The sequence below is a fragment of the Rasamsonia byssochlamydoides genome, assembly GCF_041956645.1.
Source record: "Rasamsonia byssochlamydoides strain NRRL 3658 unplaced genomic scaffold VTN77scaffold_18, whole genome shotgun sequence".
Lineage (NCBI taxonomy): Eukaryota > Fungi > Ascomycota > Eurotiomycetes > Eurotiales > Trichocomaceae > Rasamsonia > Rasamsonia byssochlamydoides.
This window is the reverse complement of record NW_027192401.1, coordinates 181,821-197,767: the sequence shown is the minus strand read 5'-3', so window position 1 is coordinate 197,767 and position 15,947 is coordinate 181,821. Positions and strand designations below refer to the sequence as shown.

The window sequence follows — 15,947 nt, the reverse complement described above, 5'->3', positions numbered from 1 at the left end:
ATGGCACCGACTCGAGACAAACATAGTCAGTCTGCGAGACCCAGCAATCTCAGTGAGCTGCCAATCACCAAGGAGGCTTTGGAGGAAATTCGACGAAGCAAGTCCATGGTCTTCACCCCGTGGAAGTCCAAGGAAGATCAAGACGTGTCCGCGGTCAAGGTGTGCTCTCCTGTGATTTCTCGAGTCAACGCGCACGGGTTCCTCCCATCGTTCGACGGAGCTGGCGACATGCCCAGCTCCGGAGGATCAAACCACAGCTCCTTCACCTTCGCGGGCCTCAGAAGCAGTGATGGGCCTCAGACGATGAGCGGAAAACCAGGTCAACCGAGCCGGCCATGGTATCTGAAGGAGCCACGTGAGAAACCAAATCCGGTCGAGATTCGCCGATTTTTCCGGCAGATTGCAGAGGAAGAACGCGAGATGATTCACAAGTATCGTATCCAAGATCATGGTGAAGCATGACTCGGCGGAATAGCAGGGACTACGTCTCAAGTGACCGTATTGGGAAAATGACTACTACCGACACCAAAGCAATCCCAGGGTATACAAATATCGATGTGGATTGGTATGATAGTACAAAGTCTATGCTTAGCTAGAAAGGCGTTCGTATGGGGAGTTTTCATTAATGAGACGAGAATGGAAGGTGGTAAAGAGTTTGATACAGGGAATCGTCGCGGAAGGGCAGGTTGTGATTAGTCAACAAACATTGCACAGTACAGGTATGCTGTATTCATTCAGATTGTAGCAATAAATGCAAGGCCCTTGTTTGAGATATCTTTTTTTTTCCCCTCCATGTAGCCAAAGCCTTCCATAAAATGTACTGTACCTAACAGGATTTGGTGTATGGAGTACCTACACATGGGCCAATCCCACGCAGTGGCGAAGGTGGCACTGCAACCAGGAATCCGCTGCCTAAAGTTAGGAGTGGTTTCAGAATTCGCCGGCGTCATCACGTAATGCTCTGTGTGCCACCCTGTCACCTCAAGTTCTCAACGCTTCGTGTCATAGCGCGTTGGCCCAGCAGAACCGTATCCGTGGTTCAGTCTAGGCACCGGGACAAGCCAGTTGCAGGTTTGCAGCTGTTGGGATTCGTGGGTCGGTGGATAAAATTCATTTAGCCGCAAGACGGGCAGTGTGGCAGACTCGCAGTCGTTCTGAGTTTAACTGCGTTAGTTGGTAGCTGGAATTCCGATGGCGAGTGCATTATTATTATTCATCGGGGAATTTCCTGGCCATGCCAACTAGCCACGAAAGCAATGAAGAAAGAGTAGACATGAAGACAAAAAAATAAGAATAAGAATATATTTGAACAGAATATTAATGTCCTAGGGGTAATAATAATTACTACCAGAGTAGCTATACCGAGTCAAGTCAACTCAACAGGATCTCGCAGCAACTCTCTCTCCACTAGATTGGCGTATTTTTGTGTGGCACTCTAAATTCCTTCCTGTTGGCTTGCCGGTTGGATGGCGGACGGATCTCTCCGCGGCCAAATACCAGACGTCTCCCTAAAAGTCCCCAAGGGCGAGGCCTTTGTCCTCTCTCAGACTCTCACCAGCGCCATTAATATTTTTAGGTAGGTCAGGTATGCGAGGTCCATTCGCATCCCCTCCATCTACGCCGTCTTCTCCACTCCCGCTCACTTCCCGCCTTCCCTTTTGGAGTTAACTATATTCACTCTCCCAACCTCACCTCTCAAGCCTCACCTCTCCACTGACTCTCCACGTCCCATGGTCGCCCCGTCTTTCTTCTATCTGCCCCTGGAAGAGGATGACAACAATTTCGGGAGAAGCTAGGAAGCTGCTGCCTCATCCTTAGCACTCCCATTCCAAGCCACATCTGCAATCCTCCATTGCAGGCCGGTGGCCGTCCCCTCGGATCCTGCTTATCAAGCAGCCTCACATCTCTCTTCTCCTTGAGGTTGGCCTCACCATCCCGGCGTTCAGCATCCTTTGTCTCAAACCCGTTGTGGCTGCAGACCCGAAGCAGTACCACCCTCCGTGATGACGCAGCTGTTCACCTCGTCACACCCGTCCGCCGTGACGTCCGAAAAGCGGAATTTCCACGGTCTCGCTCTTCCATCGAAGAAGCACAACAGTCCTAATGACTCGTCGAACAACCACCTTCCGTCAAAAATCAAGAACTTCTTCCGCATCAACACTTCCGGCAGTGGAGGTTCCCACGGGAGCAATCACACTAGTCAGGACCGCGAGCGGGACCGAGATGGGACGCATGCGAACAACTCCTTGAAGCCCGAATCCAAGTCCAACTTTCGACAATCACGCTTTCTACCCACCCTTGGCCGCAATCGCTCTGCCACCGTCGCCAGTGAGGGCAATCCTCTCGACGACGCCGTGTCCCCGATCGCCCAGGCCAATCCCTACTTCGCTCACCAGGGTCACCCTGCCCTCCGCCATCATAACGAGGGCTCTCTCCCCTCGTCTCCGCCAGACACACCGGAATTGCAGGTTGAGGGGATTTCTCCTGCAGACCAAGCGACGACTGCCGGCAAGGAAGAACTAGCACGGAAGCTCCGTCGCGTTGCATCTGCCCCGAACGCGCAGGGTCTCTTCGCCGACAACAAGTCCGGTGATCGGCCCCAGACGGCAGAACTGGGCAAGGAACCATTAGTGGAACATCAAGGCGAAAAGGCCAATGTCAGCCTCGTCGATCAGACCGCGGCGGAAACAGGTAACAACTTGCCAGTGCCCAAGGTCGGTCCCGACGGCAAGATCCCTACCCCGGGCCAGATCCGAGCAGCATCTACAGCGTCCTTCCGAAGGACCTATAGCTCCAACTCGATCAAGGTGCGCAATGTAGAGGTGGGGCCGGGTAGCTTCGATAAGATCAAATTGATTGGGAAAGGTGATGTGGGCAAGGTGTATCTCGTCCGGGAGAAGAAATCGGGCCGGTTATATGCCATGAAAGGTTTGAAAGGCTTTCTGATTGGAATACGGATGGCAATATACTGACGGACTTCTTAGTTCTGAGTAAAAAGGAAATGATTAAGCGGAACAAGATCAAGCGGGCTCTAGCTGAACAGGAAATTCTGGCAACCAGCAATCATCCGTTTATTGTGACGCTGTACCATTCCTTCCAGTCGGAGGAATATCTATATCTGTGCATGGAATACTGCAGTGGTGGAGAGTTCTTCAGAGGTCTGTATTTGCATTGCCGAATTTTCACCACATCAACTCATTGACCTGTTATTCAGCTTTGCAAACCCGCCCGGGAAAGTGCATCTCCGAAGATGATGCTCGATTTTATGCTGCCGAGGTGACGGCTGCTTTGGAATATCTTCATCTCATGGGGTTCATCTACCGTGATCTCAAGCCTGAAAGTAAGCCTGCCGCCTTCCGCTATTTTGTGTGTCGAAGGCAGTGGCATGATGCTAAATTACTCTATCCAGATATCCTGCTACACCAGTCGGGCCATATCATGTTGTCGGACTTTGATCTGTCCAAGCAGTCCGGACCTGGCGGGGCTCCTACAATGATTCTGGGACGCAACGGAAGCGGCTCCTCATCTCTGCCCACGATCGACACAAAGTCGTGCATCGCAGATTTCCGAACCAATTCGTTCGTCGGTACTGAAGAATACATTGCCCCAGAGGTGATTCAGGGCTGTGGGCACACCAGCGCCGTGGATTGGTGGACGCTGGGGATTCTGATTTATGAGATGCTCTACGGAACGACGCCGTTCAAGGGTAAGAACCGCACAGCGACGTTTTCAAACATTCTGCGGGATGAGGTGCAGTTCCCGGAACACCCAGGAGCGCAGCAAATTTCAAAGTGAGTTTACTACCTTTTTTTCTTGCTCTTACCGATTTTGAACGCAACATTCCTAATCCGTCGACAGTATTTGCAAATCTTTGATCCGCAAGTTGCTTATCAAGGACGAGACAAAGCGCCTCGGTGCCCGAGCGGGTGCATCGGACGTCAAAACACATCCATTCTTCCGACAGACGCAGTGGGCTCTCATCCGTCATATGAAACCGCCCATGATTCCCCACCAAGGCCGAAATGGCCTTGACACCGTTAACTTCCGCAATGTCAAAGACAGCAATAGCGTGGACCTCGGAGGCTCTAGCACGAGCAAGATGAAAGGCGTTCCGTTGGACTCGGGTCTCGCTACTCCGGGTGGAGAGGGCCCAGATCCGTTCGAGGAGTTCAACAGCGTCACCCTTCATCATGACGGCGATGAGATATGAGACTGCATTACACCTGCAGCAACTCTGAACCCAACAGGACTTTGTTTCTTGTGGTCCCGCGCTCTATTCACAAACATCATCTGACGACCGCCATTCATGACGAAATTTAAAAATGCAATGCCGAATTTCCCTTGTTTCGTTTGAGATTATTATTTGGCGTTTGGGAGGGATATGAAATTGATTGATGCTCTTCCGTTTTGCACGCAAGACGTGGTTTGTCTTTTTGATTCCAGCATGTTATGTTCTGTTATTGGACCTGTTGCATCGGGTTTACCTGTATCGATGAATTCTGCTGCAGCGGCTCCTTTCTCGTACCTGCATCTGCTTTATCTCTATCGATTTCAGATGTTTCTGCGGTTGTCTTGAGATTTGAACGCTGCATTGGTCATATTTTTTTTGTCGTTACGATGCAGGGGATGGCGTTGTCTACTTTCTATTTCGAGAGTCAAACACGTGTGTGACGACTCTCTGATCGATCCATATCAAACTATTTCTGTTGATTACGCCGAAGGTCTGTCCTGAGTGGCCTGGTGCCCTTGTAGTTAGTATGCGTGTTTTATAGATATATGCAGTATGAATGACCGGCAGTATGAACTTTTTCATCTGGCTTGAGATTGAATTGGAGACATTATTCACCATCCGTAACCACCTAGGTATGTACATTCAGTAACCTCGTAAATTCCACTGATGGTAAGCTCCTCCTCCGGGGGATCCTTGGCAGAACCTCAACCCCTCCGCCCCGCGCGAGCGGAAGACGCGTTCCACTAAGCACGCCGTTTTTATTTTTGTCTCATCAACAATAAACACCTGCTGCTGCTGCGGCTAAGACGGACTCGACTCGAAAATAGAAAACCATAAGATAACCTGGAGGAGAGCACTTCTACCAGTCATCATTCATCAAACCGATAAAGTCTACTATACTACATCGAGAAAGAAAAACGCGCGCGACTATGTCCGCCGAGGACAACAACGCCCTGGACCTGGACACGACAACTCCTGGAGGCGATCCCAGCAGCGCGAGAAACCCTCTTCTGGGACCGGCAAATCCGCTCGTGACGGATCTGGAGCAGGAGGTGCTGGATGAGTATGCGCGGTTGCTGGATAATGTGAACAAGGTATGCCAACACAGTACAACATATCGGACATATCAATGAAGGGATCAATCGATGACGGGAAGCGAAGTTTCCCCTGACCTACTCACTACTTACTTACTACTCATGATCATCGATCAATGAGAGGGAAAAAAAAAACAGATTGCTAACCCATTGACTGACTTTCGTAGTTATCCTCTGCTCTGGCCGACCTAGCAGGTTCCCCCGCCTCCCTAACACTCGACGGCCTCCGCATGCTCGAACGCAAAACGGCGACCGTGCACACCTTACTCAAGGCAAGCGTGTACAGTATCGTGTTGCAGCAGCAGATCATCAACGAGGGGGAAGGGGAAGCGCAGCAGAATAATCCCCGTGATGGTGATAGCCAGTCGATTATGTTGGAGGGGGATGAGACTATTACCCATTGATTGGAATCTATCCATTCATCGGTCGATCGATCATTGATTGATTTATTCGATTGGGTTCGATTTTATTTGAGAAGAAGGGACGCGAAGTGATACCATACGATGCGAGCTACTGTGATACCCATGGAATGTGATTGGATTGGATTGGATTCTCTTTGGCTGTCCCAAGGGGAAAAGACAAAGACTTGATTGAGATGATCACACCACCAATCCATGTTTCATTCTCCCTTCGCTCGCTTTTTCGTTGCCTCTTTCCTCGAAATAACGAAACAGCCTCGAGATGAGCACGCACGCAAGGGAGAAGAAAGGAAGAACGAGAACAGGGACAAGAACACGAAAACATGAACAAGAAAGGAAGAACCAAACCAAACCAAACCAAGAATTGGCATTGACCAGACGATCAAGCCAAAGCGCAGTGCAAGCACATCGTGATGACGATACATACATACGATCTACATAAACACGCACGCCAACACAACGACATCACTATCGTTTGTTGTTCTATTCGACTGCTGGTTTTTTAACCATCTCACGCACTCAGACACGGATCATACTCGATGGATTAGATTTGATTTTGGTTTTTGTTGGCGTATAGGGTCGGTTCTGTTCGGTTCGTTAGGTTTGCTAGGTTTGATCAGGTTAGGTTAGGTTAGGTTGGATATGGGCGTGACACATACAACACGTACAGTACATACAGACTGGGAATGAATAAATATTTATCCCTTAAGTTTATACCTACCTAGAGAGTGTCATAGGTCAAGCCAGATTGACATGTACAGTACAGTACATAACTTAGATATCAAACACCTACCTAAATAAATAGAATAGGTGACAGACATGTATATGAAGTCTTGACATGTCATTTTATTTTTTTATTTTTTTATTATCTTATTTTCTATGTCTATACAGCACCTAATGTGTACATCAATCAATTCAATCAATCGGTGCTAAAAGAAGAGGGAGGGAGGGACCAATGGATTCATCAGTCAGTCAATCGATCGGTTGGTTTATCTCATTCTCCCATACTTGTACAGAGTCTCGGTCAGTCGGTCAATCAGGCAACCAGACAGATAGATAGATAGCCAGGGATAGTCCATAATATCCCGGGCAGACGAAGAGAGGCGAATAAATAACACAGACGAGAAACCCAAAAATTCAAATTCAATAAGCATACAGATAAGCCTGGGGGAATCGTCTTGCTTCTAGACTCTCCCTGCATAGTAGACCTTCCGCACATCCACCAACTTCCTGCCTCTTGCGCGCGCAATGTCCTCCGGGTCCTTCTGGCTCATCAGGGCCTCGTACGCCGCCTTGACTGTGTTCATCGGGTTCCGTGACCGAGTCACTCGCGCCGCCAGGTCGTGGATGCCAGCTGCGCGGGCCATCTCGAAGATGAGGTGCTGGCAGCGAAGACCGAAGCCTATATTTACGTTAGTCCCGAATCGTCATCTCAGGCAAAGGGTTGTCCTACCTGGCGGCCGAGTCATCAATTTCAATTCCACCGCTCCAACCTTCCCCTCGACATCGCCGTAAATCGTCCGGTTTTCGTACCGCAGGATAGGCTGCATGTTTCGGATGGCTCGGTACTTGGATTGGGTCATGGCATCACCCGCCTCTTCTGACTTAGCCTCCCCAATGCCCAGCAGACCATTTCCGTTACCGGCAATGGACAGACAGTACTGCCGGCGCACCTTACCCAGACGAGTCTGGTTGACGACAGGATGCGAGACGAGCGTCTTCAGCTTGAGAGACCGGATCATGTCCAGCGTGTATCCCGTCGACTGCAGTAGTCTCTTCAGCGCATCGGTCATCTCTTCAGACTGCTGTCCTTTGTCCTGCTTCTCCTTCTCCTTCGGAGCTCCCTCTGGCGGAAGATCCCGACTGAGCGACTCGCCAGGCTGAAACAGGTCCGGCACGAGGGCGCTGCTCGGGTTGCGCTCGTTTTCCTCCTTGCCGATCGTCAGACGCAGATTCTCCGTAAAGCGAACCCAGTCCGCTGCGGTGGCATTCTCCGGCATCTCGGCGAAGAAACGAGCAAAGTCTTCCGCAAAGTCATCCTCGTCCTTGAGTCGGGCGTTGTAGTCCGAGTTCGACTCAGGCGCACGGATGTGCTTGTCCACGACGGGCTCGATCGTCGAGAAATCGTCCAGATAGTGAAACTTCATGGGATCCCTCCGGATGGCAAATTGCTCAGCGAGATCTTTTGGATCGATTGCCGCCTCACCAGCCTCGATGGCAGCGATTTGTTCCGGGGAGTACACTTCCGATAACCGGGCCTTCTCTTCTTCTGTGTAGGGCTTGAAGTCGGAGGGCTTGAGGTCCTTCTGGATCTCCTGGAGAGTCTTCATATCGGATTCCTTGATCATCGGCTGTTTCGGCTTCTCTTTGAGCTGTGCAGGGGACGCATGAAACTGTCGTCGAGGCACGCGAGCGCCTGTGCTCGCGGCCCGGGAAAAGGTGCAGAACAGGCATCTGGCCGGCCGTGAGACGCTCATGATAGCGACAGTAGGCTCTGCGGCCGAAAATGGCCAGCACCAGCCTCAGTTGATAAGAAATAATAAATAAAGGATCTGGGCGGACGCAACAGCGTTGGGTGAAGCCAGTCCTACTACTGCAGCAGGTCTGGGAGATGAAGTTCAGCGAAGACAAATTCTCCTGGCGGAGACTAACCAACCAGGCCTTGGCTGCCGCTCCAGCCTGTCAGCGGCCGCGCATTTCGCCTTCTGCCGCCTTAGCGGCCGCGGAGCCAAAGAATTTAATTTCTATCGGACAGGACATCTAATTCCACGCCACTCGTCCTAGGCCATTGTCGCAGATAGGATTTCTTCGGTCAATGTCGAAGAGCCTATTCTCTCTTTTCCTTCTATCTACCCGACCCAGATTTTCCCCCGTCGTCGCCCGGCGCAGTGTACATATTACCTACTACGAGTCTCCCGTCCGGCGGAATGCGCCGCGCGCCGCAGCCGCAATGCAGAACACAATAGACAGACAGCAACCAGATGCTAAGAAGCGGAGGAAACTGAAGCCTGAGAAGGCCGGGAAAGGGGACGGGTTTGATGAGGTTTTACAGCTCGATGTAGAGCGGCTGCTGAAGCAACACAAGCAAGAGGGGAAAGATGACAAGGACGGCGACACTGTCTCGAAACCTGCTCTGCCAGAGCCTTTTACGGAAATCGAGGTAACTGTGTCGGAAGTATCTTCGACAGGGGATGGTCTGGCCGTTTCGGAGAATGGAGATCACGTCTACGTGGTGCCTTTCACGGTTCCTGGCGATAAGGGACTCGTCAAGGTCGTGAAGCACTTCCCGGCTCTGTCCTACAGTATCACAGACTTTTTGAAGGTCATTGAGCCAGGACCGCAGCGAGACGACTCGCGCATTCAATGCCAATACTTCGGGAAGTGCTCCGGGTGCCAGTTGCAGATGCTTTCGTACGAGGACCAACTGAAGTACAAGAAGAGGGTCGTGGAAAAGGCATACGCCAACTTCTCCGGGTTGATCCCGGAGCTGATCCCTCCTATTGGCGACACCTTCCCATCGCCGCGGCAGTATGGATATCGAACGAAACTGACGCCTCATTTTACGACGCCTGCCAAGAACAAAGCCAACGGAGCCAACGGACCGCCTTCAACGCAAGTGCCACCCATCGGGTTCACAATAAAGAATCGACGGATGGATATGGATATCGAGGATTGTCCTCTCGGAACGGACATTGTGCGGAGGGGTCTGAAACGGGAGAGGAAGCGAGTCGTGGAAAATCTGCATCAGTACTCTAAGGGTGCCACGCTCCTACTGCGCGAATCCACGACTCGAATCAAGAAGGATCAACAGACAGATCAGCAGCAGCAACAATCCACAGACCAAGGGACTGCGCAGGACGAAGATTCTGAAGACGTAGTTCGCACCGAATACCCCGACTACATCGAAGAGAAGCGCTGCGTCACCGACAACAACGCCACATCGGTGGAATACGTGGATGACTTCGTCTTCAAGAACAAGGCCGGTGCATTCTTCCAGAACAACAATTCCATCCTGTCCGGTTTCACGGAATATATCCGTCAACACGTGCACCCCAAGGACCAGAAGCCCGGTGAGAAACCGATCAAATACCTCCTTGACGCGTACTCCGGCTCCGGTCTCTTCACCGTGACCCTCTCCACGATGTTCAAATCATCCCTGGGCATCGATATCGCCCCCGAGTCCATAACCGCCGCACGGGAAAACGCCCGCGCCAACAATCTCCCGAACACGGGCTTCGCAGCGGCCGACGCGGCAACCCTCTTCAAGGACGTCCCATACCCGCCGGACCAGACTCTGCTCGTCATCGACCCGCCTCGCAAGGGCTGCAGCGAGGACTTCCTGCGCCAGCTCCTGGCCTACGGACCGCGCCGCGTCGTCTATGTCAGCTGCAACGTGCACACGCAGGCGCGCGACGTGGGCATCCTGGTGCAGGGCGACTCAGTTCGCAATTGCAGGTATGAGATCGAAAGTATCCGCGGATTCGACTTCTTCCCGCAAACCAGTCATGTCGAGGGTGTGGCGATTCTTAATAAGGTGTCTGAGCCGGCAGCAGCAGCAGCTTGAGCCAGCAGTTTCATTTCACCGCTCAAAGCACAGACAGAAAATGTATATAGCATTACTTAAATAAAGAAGCATGATGAAAGGACGCAAAAAAGATGGGGATTTAAAAAGTATATACAACTCAACTATCGAACTTCTTCATAGTAAAGGTTATTTATCTCTTCACTTTACATGAACTTCTTCGCTTTCATACGGCAGTAGTAAAGTCTCTTGATCTTTGGCTTGTACTGTACTTGCAGAGTTTTCTTTTCTTGGATTGCTTAAAAAGAAAGTTCATGCGAAAACTAAGTCGATGTTGGTTGGACGCTCATCTAAGTGCTTCCTGGCCCACCGAGCAGTGCAAATCTCCGAACGATGCTGGGTCCAATCTCGTCGTATTCCGCCTTAGTGTGACAATAACTCCGGAACTCGGGTGTCTGGCCTAGCAAGCTGCCTCCAAACCAAGGACCATGTCTCTGTCGCTTGTGCGTCACGACTTGCACCTCAAGACCGCCACTCTTGGCCCCCCCGCTGCGGGCCTCCGAGGCACGGATACGGGCATCCACCAGGTGGCGGATATCACGCTGCAAGCGGCGGCCAAAGTCCTTGTACAGGGTCGAACCTCCCGAGAGAACGATGTTCTTGTAGAGCCCTCTTCGCACGTCAATGGGAGAAGATTGAATAACGCCATCCACCACATTGGGAAGCGGCGTCAAGAAGTCGGAAGAATAGATTTCGGGGTTGAAGAAGATCTCAGGAGCAAGGAACCTTTCATATCCAACGTCAATGGTCACGGTCCGGCCGTTGGGGGATGTAACAGTGTGCTTCAGGAAACGATCAGGCTCCCTGTCGTAACGGGCAAATTCCTTGACAATATCCGGACAGACGTAACAGTACTCTTCTTTAATCTTTTCTGCCGTCTTCAAGCTGCTGTCGGCTTCTCCCCGGTCTCGGAGCAAGCTCTGCACGAAATATGTAATATCCCTACCAGCAATCGGTATGCTCTTGATGGAAGATCCGATGACGTAACCCTCAGCGACAGGAATAACGTGAGTGACACCGTCACCAGAATCAATGACAGTTCCGGTCAGGGATCGATCGGTAACTTTTGACGATGTCCAGGAGGCTGCCAGGGCAAGAACGGCCTGAACAGCGATGTAAAGCCCAGCGCAGTTGAACGATTCAAACATAATCTCCGCTGTGTTTTCTCGGTTCTCCGGGGGGTTCAGAGGCTATTAACAAACAGACAAAATTAGTAAGAAAAAAAAACTTGTGAGCTGGAGGAACAAGGTCGCACCGGTTCCGTGAGCAGGAAGTAATGGTCTTCAGGCTCGACTCGTAGGTATTTGAAGATCGAGTTGGACCAGAATCGTTCCATATGATCCCAATTCTCAATTTGGCCATGGCGAATTGGATAGTGAAGAGCATATCCTGGCCCGTTGGCGGCTGCAAGGGCCTCGTCGCCAATAAAGAAGTCCAGGTCTTCCGTTCCCCGTTTGGCGGACAGATGGGAGCCTGAGCTGGGGCCACCGCTGGTCAAAAAAGAAGGCTTGTTCGCGACAGCTGGTCGTCCAGAGGCAGAGCTTCCACCACCTGCAGCAACCTTGGTTGCAATTGCAGTAGGAAAGACAAAGGAAGGAGAGTCATTGCCCGCAAAACCTGACCCAGGAGTCAGCCTAAACTTGAAGTTCCATAGCTCCCACAACAACACACTCACCGATCTTTGAGTATCCAGTACCGCTAGAGTTGCGATTGAGTCAGTAACGTCTGCTAGAACTGAGAGAATATTTGGATGCAAACATACTTGTCCATGACAACGGCTGGGGTTTGGGAAGTCATGGTGAGCTTAAGGTCCCGCCCTTACCCCAGGGCGGAGGTTACAACAGATGGACTGAACGAAATAAAGCAAGCAAACAAGGTATCCGAAGGATGCAAGCAACGATCACTACTGCAAGGTGGCCAAGCAATCCAGCATGCTGGAAGAGGGAACAGAGAGCGCGGGGTCAGGGTACGGGAAGTATCTCGCTGTCGTGTCCCTCCCAGGCAGCGTTGAGTTGCGCCAGGAAGGCGGTGGGAGTTAGCGCCAAGCCACGTCATGTGCTCAGCCCTACAGTCACTCTTCAAGTACTGTACAGAGTACATGTACGGAGTATCTTCAATGTTGACCATGTTAACACACTCCTGGTGGAGGGTAGAACATGTGAAACCCTTGTGGTTGGTTCTGCTTCCTCTGAAAATGGTTTGTTAGGGGATTGACAAAGAGATGTTGGTGTCAAGTGGACTGCTGTTTCCTGAGTCTCCGTTTGCCAGCCAAAAAAGTAGTATGAACGGAAGGTGCTGCATCTCATCCATGTGCTCTTCGCTGGCTTGAGATTCTCCTATTGTTGTCAGCTACTGGACCTCACTCCTGTATACCTATCCCTCTTCCTGTCTTTTGTTTTTTAAGCCTGGCTGTGCAGATCATCCACAGTGCTACCCTGAATACATATCTCTCATTCTCACCTCACTTCAATCCTCCTGCACCCTAGCATTACCTAGGATTGTCATTCGCTTCTGCTTCCTATACTGCTCACTCCAAAATCAGATTGTTAGCTATCATTATGGTACATTCTGTCCTTTCAGTGGATAATTTGTGGCTGCTTTGAGTCTTCTATCATAAGATTACGGTGCCACGTTCTGCCAGCGTCACATGGTCTGCTACTGAGGTCTTCAGCAGGCGATATTTCCTCAGTCATCGCTCGGCAGTCAACATCAGATTGTTGATTGTTGCTTTGTTGTCTTCCCTATCACGTCTCATATGGTCCACACGGCAACAGGCCCCTTCATAGAGCACACCTCTGAACTGGGCTACTTGTCCGTGCTAATGCACACTGGCTACCGGCAGCTTCTGCAATCAGCACACCCATCGCATGCCAGTCAAGCAACCTCTGGCATCAGTGATATTTTAGATACCTGCAGCAGACTGGGCCCAAGAAAGTGCTCTTTCTGCAAACACCATGTCTGCCCGACGAGAAGGTGGTGATATCTGTGCGATTTATGTGCATGCAGGCGCTGGGTACCACAGTCATCAGAATGAAAAGATTCATCTTGAGGCCTGCAATGAGTGAGTTATCTCCCCAGTGCTTCAGCATTTTAGCACTCATATACGATTGTCCTCAATTCTAACTACGATAGTGCGGCAATGGTTGCTATGGCCATACTCAAGAACGGTGGATCTGCCCTCGATGCCGTCGAAATCGCCATCAAGTTAATGGAGGATCGAGAAATTACGAATGCAGGATACGGCAGCAACCTCACAGCAGATGGCATTGTTGAGTGTGACGCCACAATCATGGACCATCTCGGCCGCAGTGGCGCTGTAGGGGCTGTTTCTCGTGAGTTTTCTAATCAGAACACGGTCTTTTCATTTCTACTGACATCTGACCATCTCGTAACTAAAGAAATCAAAAATCCAATTTCCGCGGCTCGCGTCGTCCTTGACGGTCAATCAAAACGCCTTTCTCTGCAACGAGTACCTCCAAACCTTCTCGTCGGCCCTGGTGCCACAGACTATGCCTACGATCACGGCATCCCGGTGCTTCCTCCCGATTTCCTCGTTTCTCAGGCTTCCAAGGCACGATGGTTGCGATGGCAGCATGACATAGACGTCGCTCGTCAGAATGAGCTTGAAAACCTCCTGGACCCCGAGGAAAATCGCAACCAGTGTGATACTGGTAGCCCTTCTGTCAGACACTCGGCAACTGTACGCCCTGCTCAACTCATGTCGCCCCCGTCCAGCGTCCGGCCTAAACAACAGGGCACTCTCTCGTTTGAGGCCAATGCTGCCGGAGACGATACCGCACCCATGGCTGCCGATGGTTCGGAAAGTGCGGAAAGTGCATATAACCTTGGAACGAGCCGTCCTGTCACCTCTCACAATCATGGCCAACAGATTAGATCGAATTACAACGATCGGAGCGAGGACAAGCACGAAAATGATAGTTCCTCTTGGGAACACCGGTTGGCGAACGTGGATAGCGATAACAGATCTGCAGGGCACACCGCCGATAGGTCCGATGCCTCTGTAAAATCAAGCTCGATGGCTTCATCCTATTACTCTCTCCCAGTGGATTCATCCTTCCTCCCGCCTCCGTCATCAAGTGCCCCGAGTCAGATTGACAATGCCCAGACAGAAACAGTGGGAAGCCAAGTGCCACTCAGGGTCCACCCAGGAGATTCTGCCTCACAGAAACACCGTGATAATAACGATAACGTCACTGACACCGTCGGCGCTATTGCCGTCGATTGCTACGGGAACATTGCTGCTGGTTCCTCTTCTGGCGGCATTGGAATGAAACACCGCGGCAGGGTTGGGCCTGCAGCATTGGTGGGTATTGGTACGGCCGTGATTCCTGTGGACCCGGACGATCCTGACAGAACCTGTGTTGCTGCTGTCACGTCTGGGACCGGAGAACACATGGCTACGACGTTGGCGGCGAGTACATGCGCCTCCCGTATCTATTACAGTCAGCGTAAGGGCGAAAATGGCACGCTTGAGGATGTCACTGAGGATGAAGCCTTAAAGGCCATGATTGAGGTCGACTTCATGGGTAAGTTGAGATCCAGAACAAAGACTCCAGAATCCACATGGGCAACTGACTGTTTTCCCTCTCATTACTAGGGCATCCTAGCGTAAAGAGCAGTCATTGCGAGGCTGCTATTGGAGTCATGGCAGTCAAGAAGACCAAACACGGTGTCTACCTCTACTTTGGCCACAATACAGATTCATTTGTAAGTAGTACCTTTCTTGACTACAGTGGAATTAAAGCGACTCAATCCGAGTGCAGGCCCTTGCCTCCATGAGTTCTGAGGACAGCAGCCCGGTTTGCGTGATGTCCCGTCGTCCCAAACATGGTAGCGTTGCGCAGGGTGGCCGTATGTCACGACACAGAAGGTATGCTAATTAAATTTTTTTTATTTCGTTGGTCAACTCTACTGCTTAGGGTGCCTGAAAAAAATTTCTCTGCTGATATTGGTTTGGAAAAGATACAAAGTTGTTGCCCTTGACGAGTGAAGACGGGTCAAGCAGTGCGCTTTCGCTTTCGTTTTCTTCTAGTCCTAAATGCGAAGAACAGGCTGTTTTGTGGCTAAGCGTTCCTGTGGACTTTTTTATTACCTAGCCATTAACTTTGGAGTGTCCGTGTACAATAAGATCGATCCTAAAGACTTCCAATCCTTCTGAACGTCCTGCTTTTCCTTTATAGCCCAGCGAGGGCGTCCCCTAGCGGTTCCATATACCCGCTGTAGTTCCAATCACATCCCTCTTAAGCGGTGATTGTCTACGTAGTACCTCCCTGTGATCCAGACTCTCTAGTGGCGTCATGCCAAAACAAGCTGTTCTTGGACCACAACAGGCTTTAGCTGAAGCCTTCTAGAAGAGTCACCTTTTGGAGGGTTCATTTAAACCTGCCCATATGTATGCCACATATTCGCCTTGCCCTTATTCCTGGTCCTAGATCTCCCGAGACGATTGATTGTAACTGTGCGTGATAATGCACTTTCCTCGATATTCATCGGATCTAGAAACAGATAGAAACAACTGATCGAGAAGAATTAAATGGGCAGCGGATATGGTCAGGAGGCGTCCGCTCTCATTTTCGACAAGAAAGATCCCATTGTCCTCT

General features: G+C 50.9%; 7 protein-coding genes across 7 annotated transcripts; 5 read left to right on the top strand and 2 right to left on the bottom strand.

The window, feature by feature from the left end:
* Nucleotides 1-462, top strand: VTN77DRAFT_2355 (uncharacterized protein; the record flags this gene model as incomplete). Its single annotated transcript, XM_069418185.1, has 1 exon — nucleotides 1-462. One exon carries the CDS (start codon nucleotides 1-3, stop codon nucleotides 460-462), a length of 462 nt encoding a protein of 153 aa, XP_069279253.1.
* Nucleotides 463-2,003: 1,541 nt separating this feature from the next.
* VTN77DRAFT_2354 (uncharacterized protein) lies at nucleotides 2,004-4,210 on the top strand (the record flags this gene model as incomplete). The annotated part of the gene is made up of 5 exons (XM_069418184.1): nucleotides 2,004-2,928; nucleotides 2,985-3,158; nucleotides 3,215-3,340; nucleotides 3,410-3,791; nucleotides 3,859-4,210. The coding sequence occupies 5 exons, from the start codon at nucleotides 2,004-2,006 to the stop codon at nucleotides 4,208-4,210; spliced, it is 1,959 nt and encodes a 652-aa protein (XP_069279252.1).
* Nucleotides 4,211-5,160: 950 nt separating this feature from the next.
* VTN77DRAFT_2353 (uncharacterized protein) lies at nucleotides 5,161-5,729 on the top strand (the record flags this gene model as incomplete). The annotated part of the gene is made up of 2 exons (XM_069418183.1): nucleotides 5,161-5,325; nucleotides 5,493-5,729. 2 exons carry the CDS (start codon nucleotides 5,161-5,163, stop codon nucleotides 5,727-5,729), a joined length of 402 nt encoding a protein of 133 aa, XP_069279251.1.
* A 1,199-nt stretch (nucleotides 5,730-6,928) lies between these two features.
* On the bottom strand, nucleotides 6,929-8,221 carry VTN77DRAFT_2352 (mitochondrial 37S ribosomal protein uS5m; the record flags this gene model as incomplete). Its single annotated transcript, XM_069418182.1, has 2 exons — nucleotides 6,929-7,146; nucleotides 7,198-8,221. The coding sequence occupies 2 exons, from the start codon at nucleotides 8,219-8,221 to the stop codon at nucleotides 6,929-6,931; spliced, it is 1,242 nt and encodes a 413-aa protein (XP_069279250.1).
* Nucleotides 8,222-8,694: 473 nt separating this feature from the next.
* VTN77DRAFT_2351 (uncharacterized protein) lies at nucleotides 8,695-10,308 on the top strand (the record flags this gene model as incomplete). The annotated part of the gene is made up of 1 exon (XM_069418181.1): nucleotides 8,695-10,308. The coding sequence occupies one exon, from the start codon at nucleotides 8,695-8,697 to the stop codon at nucleotides 10,306-10,308; it is 1,614 nt and encodes a 537-aa protein (XP_069279249.1).
* Nucleotides 10,309-10,616: 308 nt separating this feature from the next.
* On the bottom strand, nucleotides 10,617-12,123 carry VTN77DRAFT_2350 (uncharacterized protein; the record flags this gene model as incomplete). Its single annotated transcript, XM_069418180.1, has 4 exons — nucleotides 10,617-11,516; nucleotides 11,582-11,943; nucleotides 12,002-12,024; nucleotides 12,089-12,123. 4 exons carry the CDS (start codon nucleotides 12,121-12,123, stop codon nucleotides 10,617-10,619), a joined length of 1,320 nt encoding a protein of 439 aa, XP_069279248.1.
* Nucleotides 12,124-13,280: 1,157 nt separating this feature from the next.
* Nucleotides 13,281-15,337, top strand: VTN77DRAFT_2349 (uncharacterized protein; the record flags this gene model as incomplete). Its single annotated transcript, XM_069418178.1, has 6 exons — nucleotides 13,281-13,387; nucleotides 13,459-13,658; nucleotides 13,725-14,873; nucleotides 14,945-15,054; nucleotides 15,111-15,217; nucleotides 15,310-15,337. 6 exons carry the CDS (start codon nucleotides 13,281-13,283, stop codon nucleotides 15,335-15,337), a joined length of 1,701 nt encoding a protein of 566 aa, XP_069279247.1.
* Between the last annotated feature and the right edge of the window lie 610 nt (nucleotides 15,338-15,947).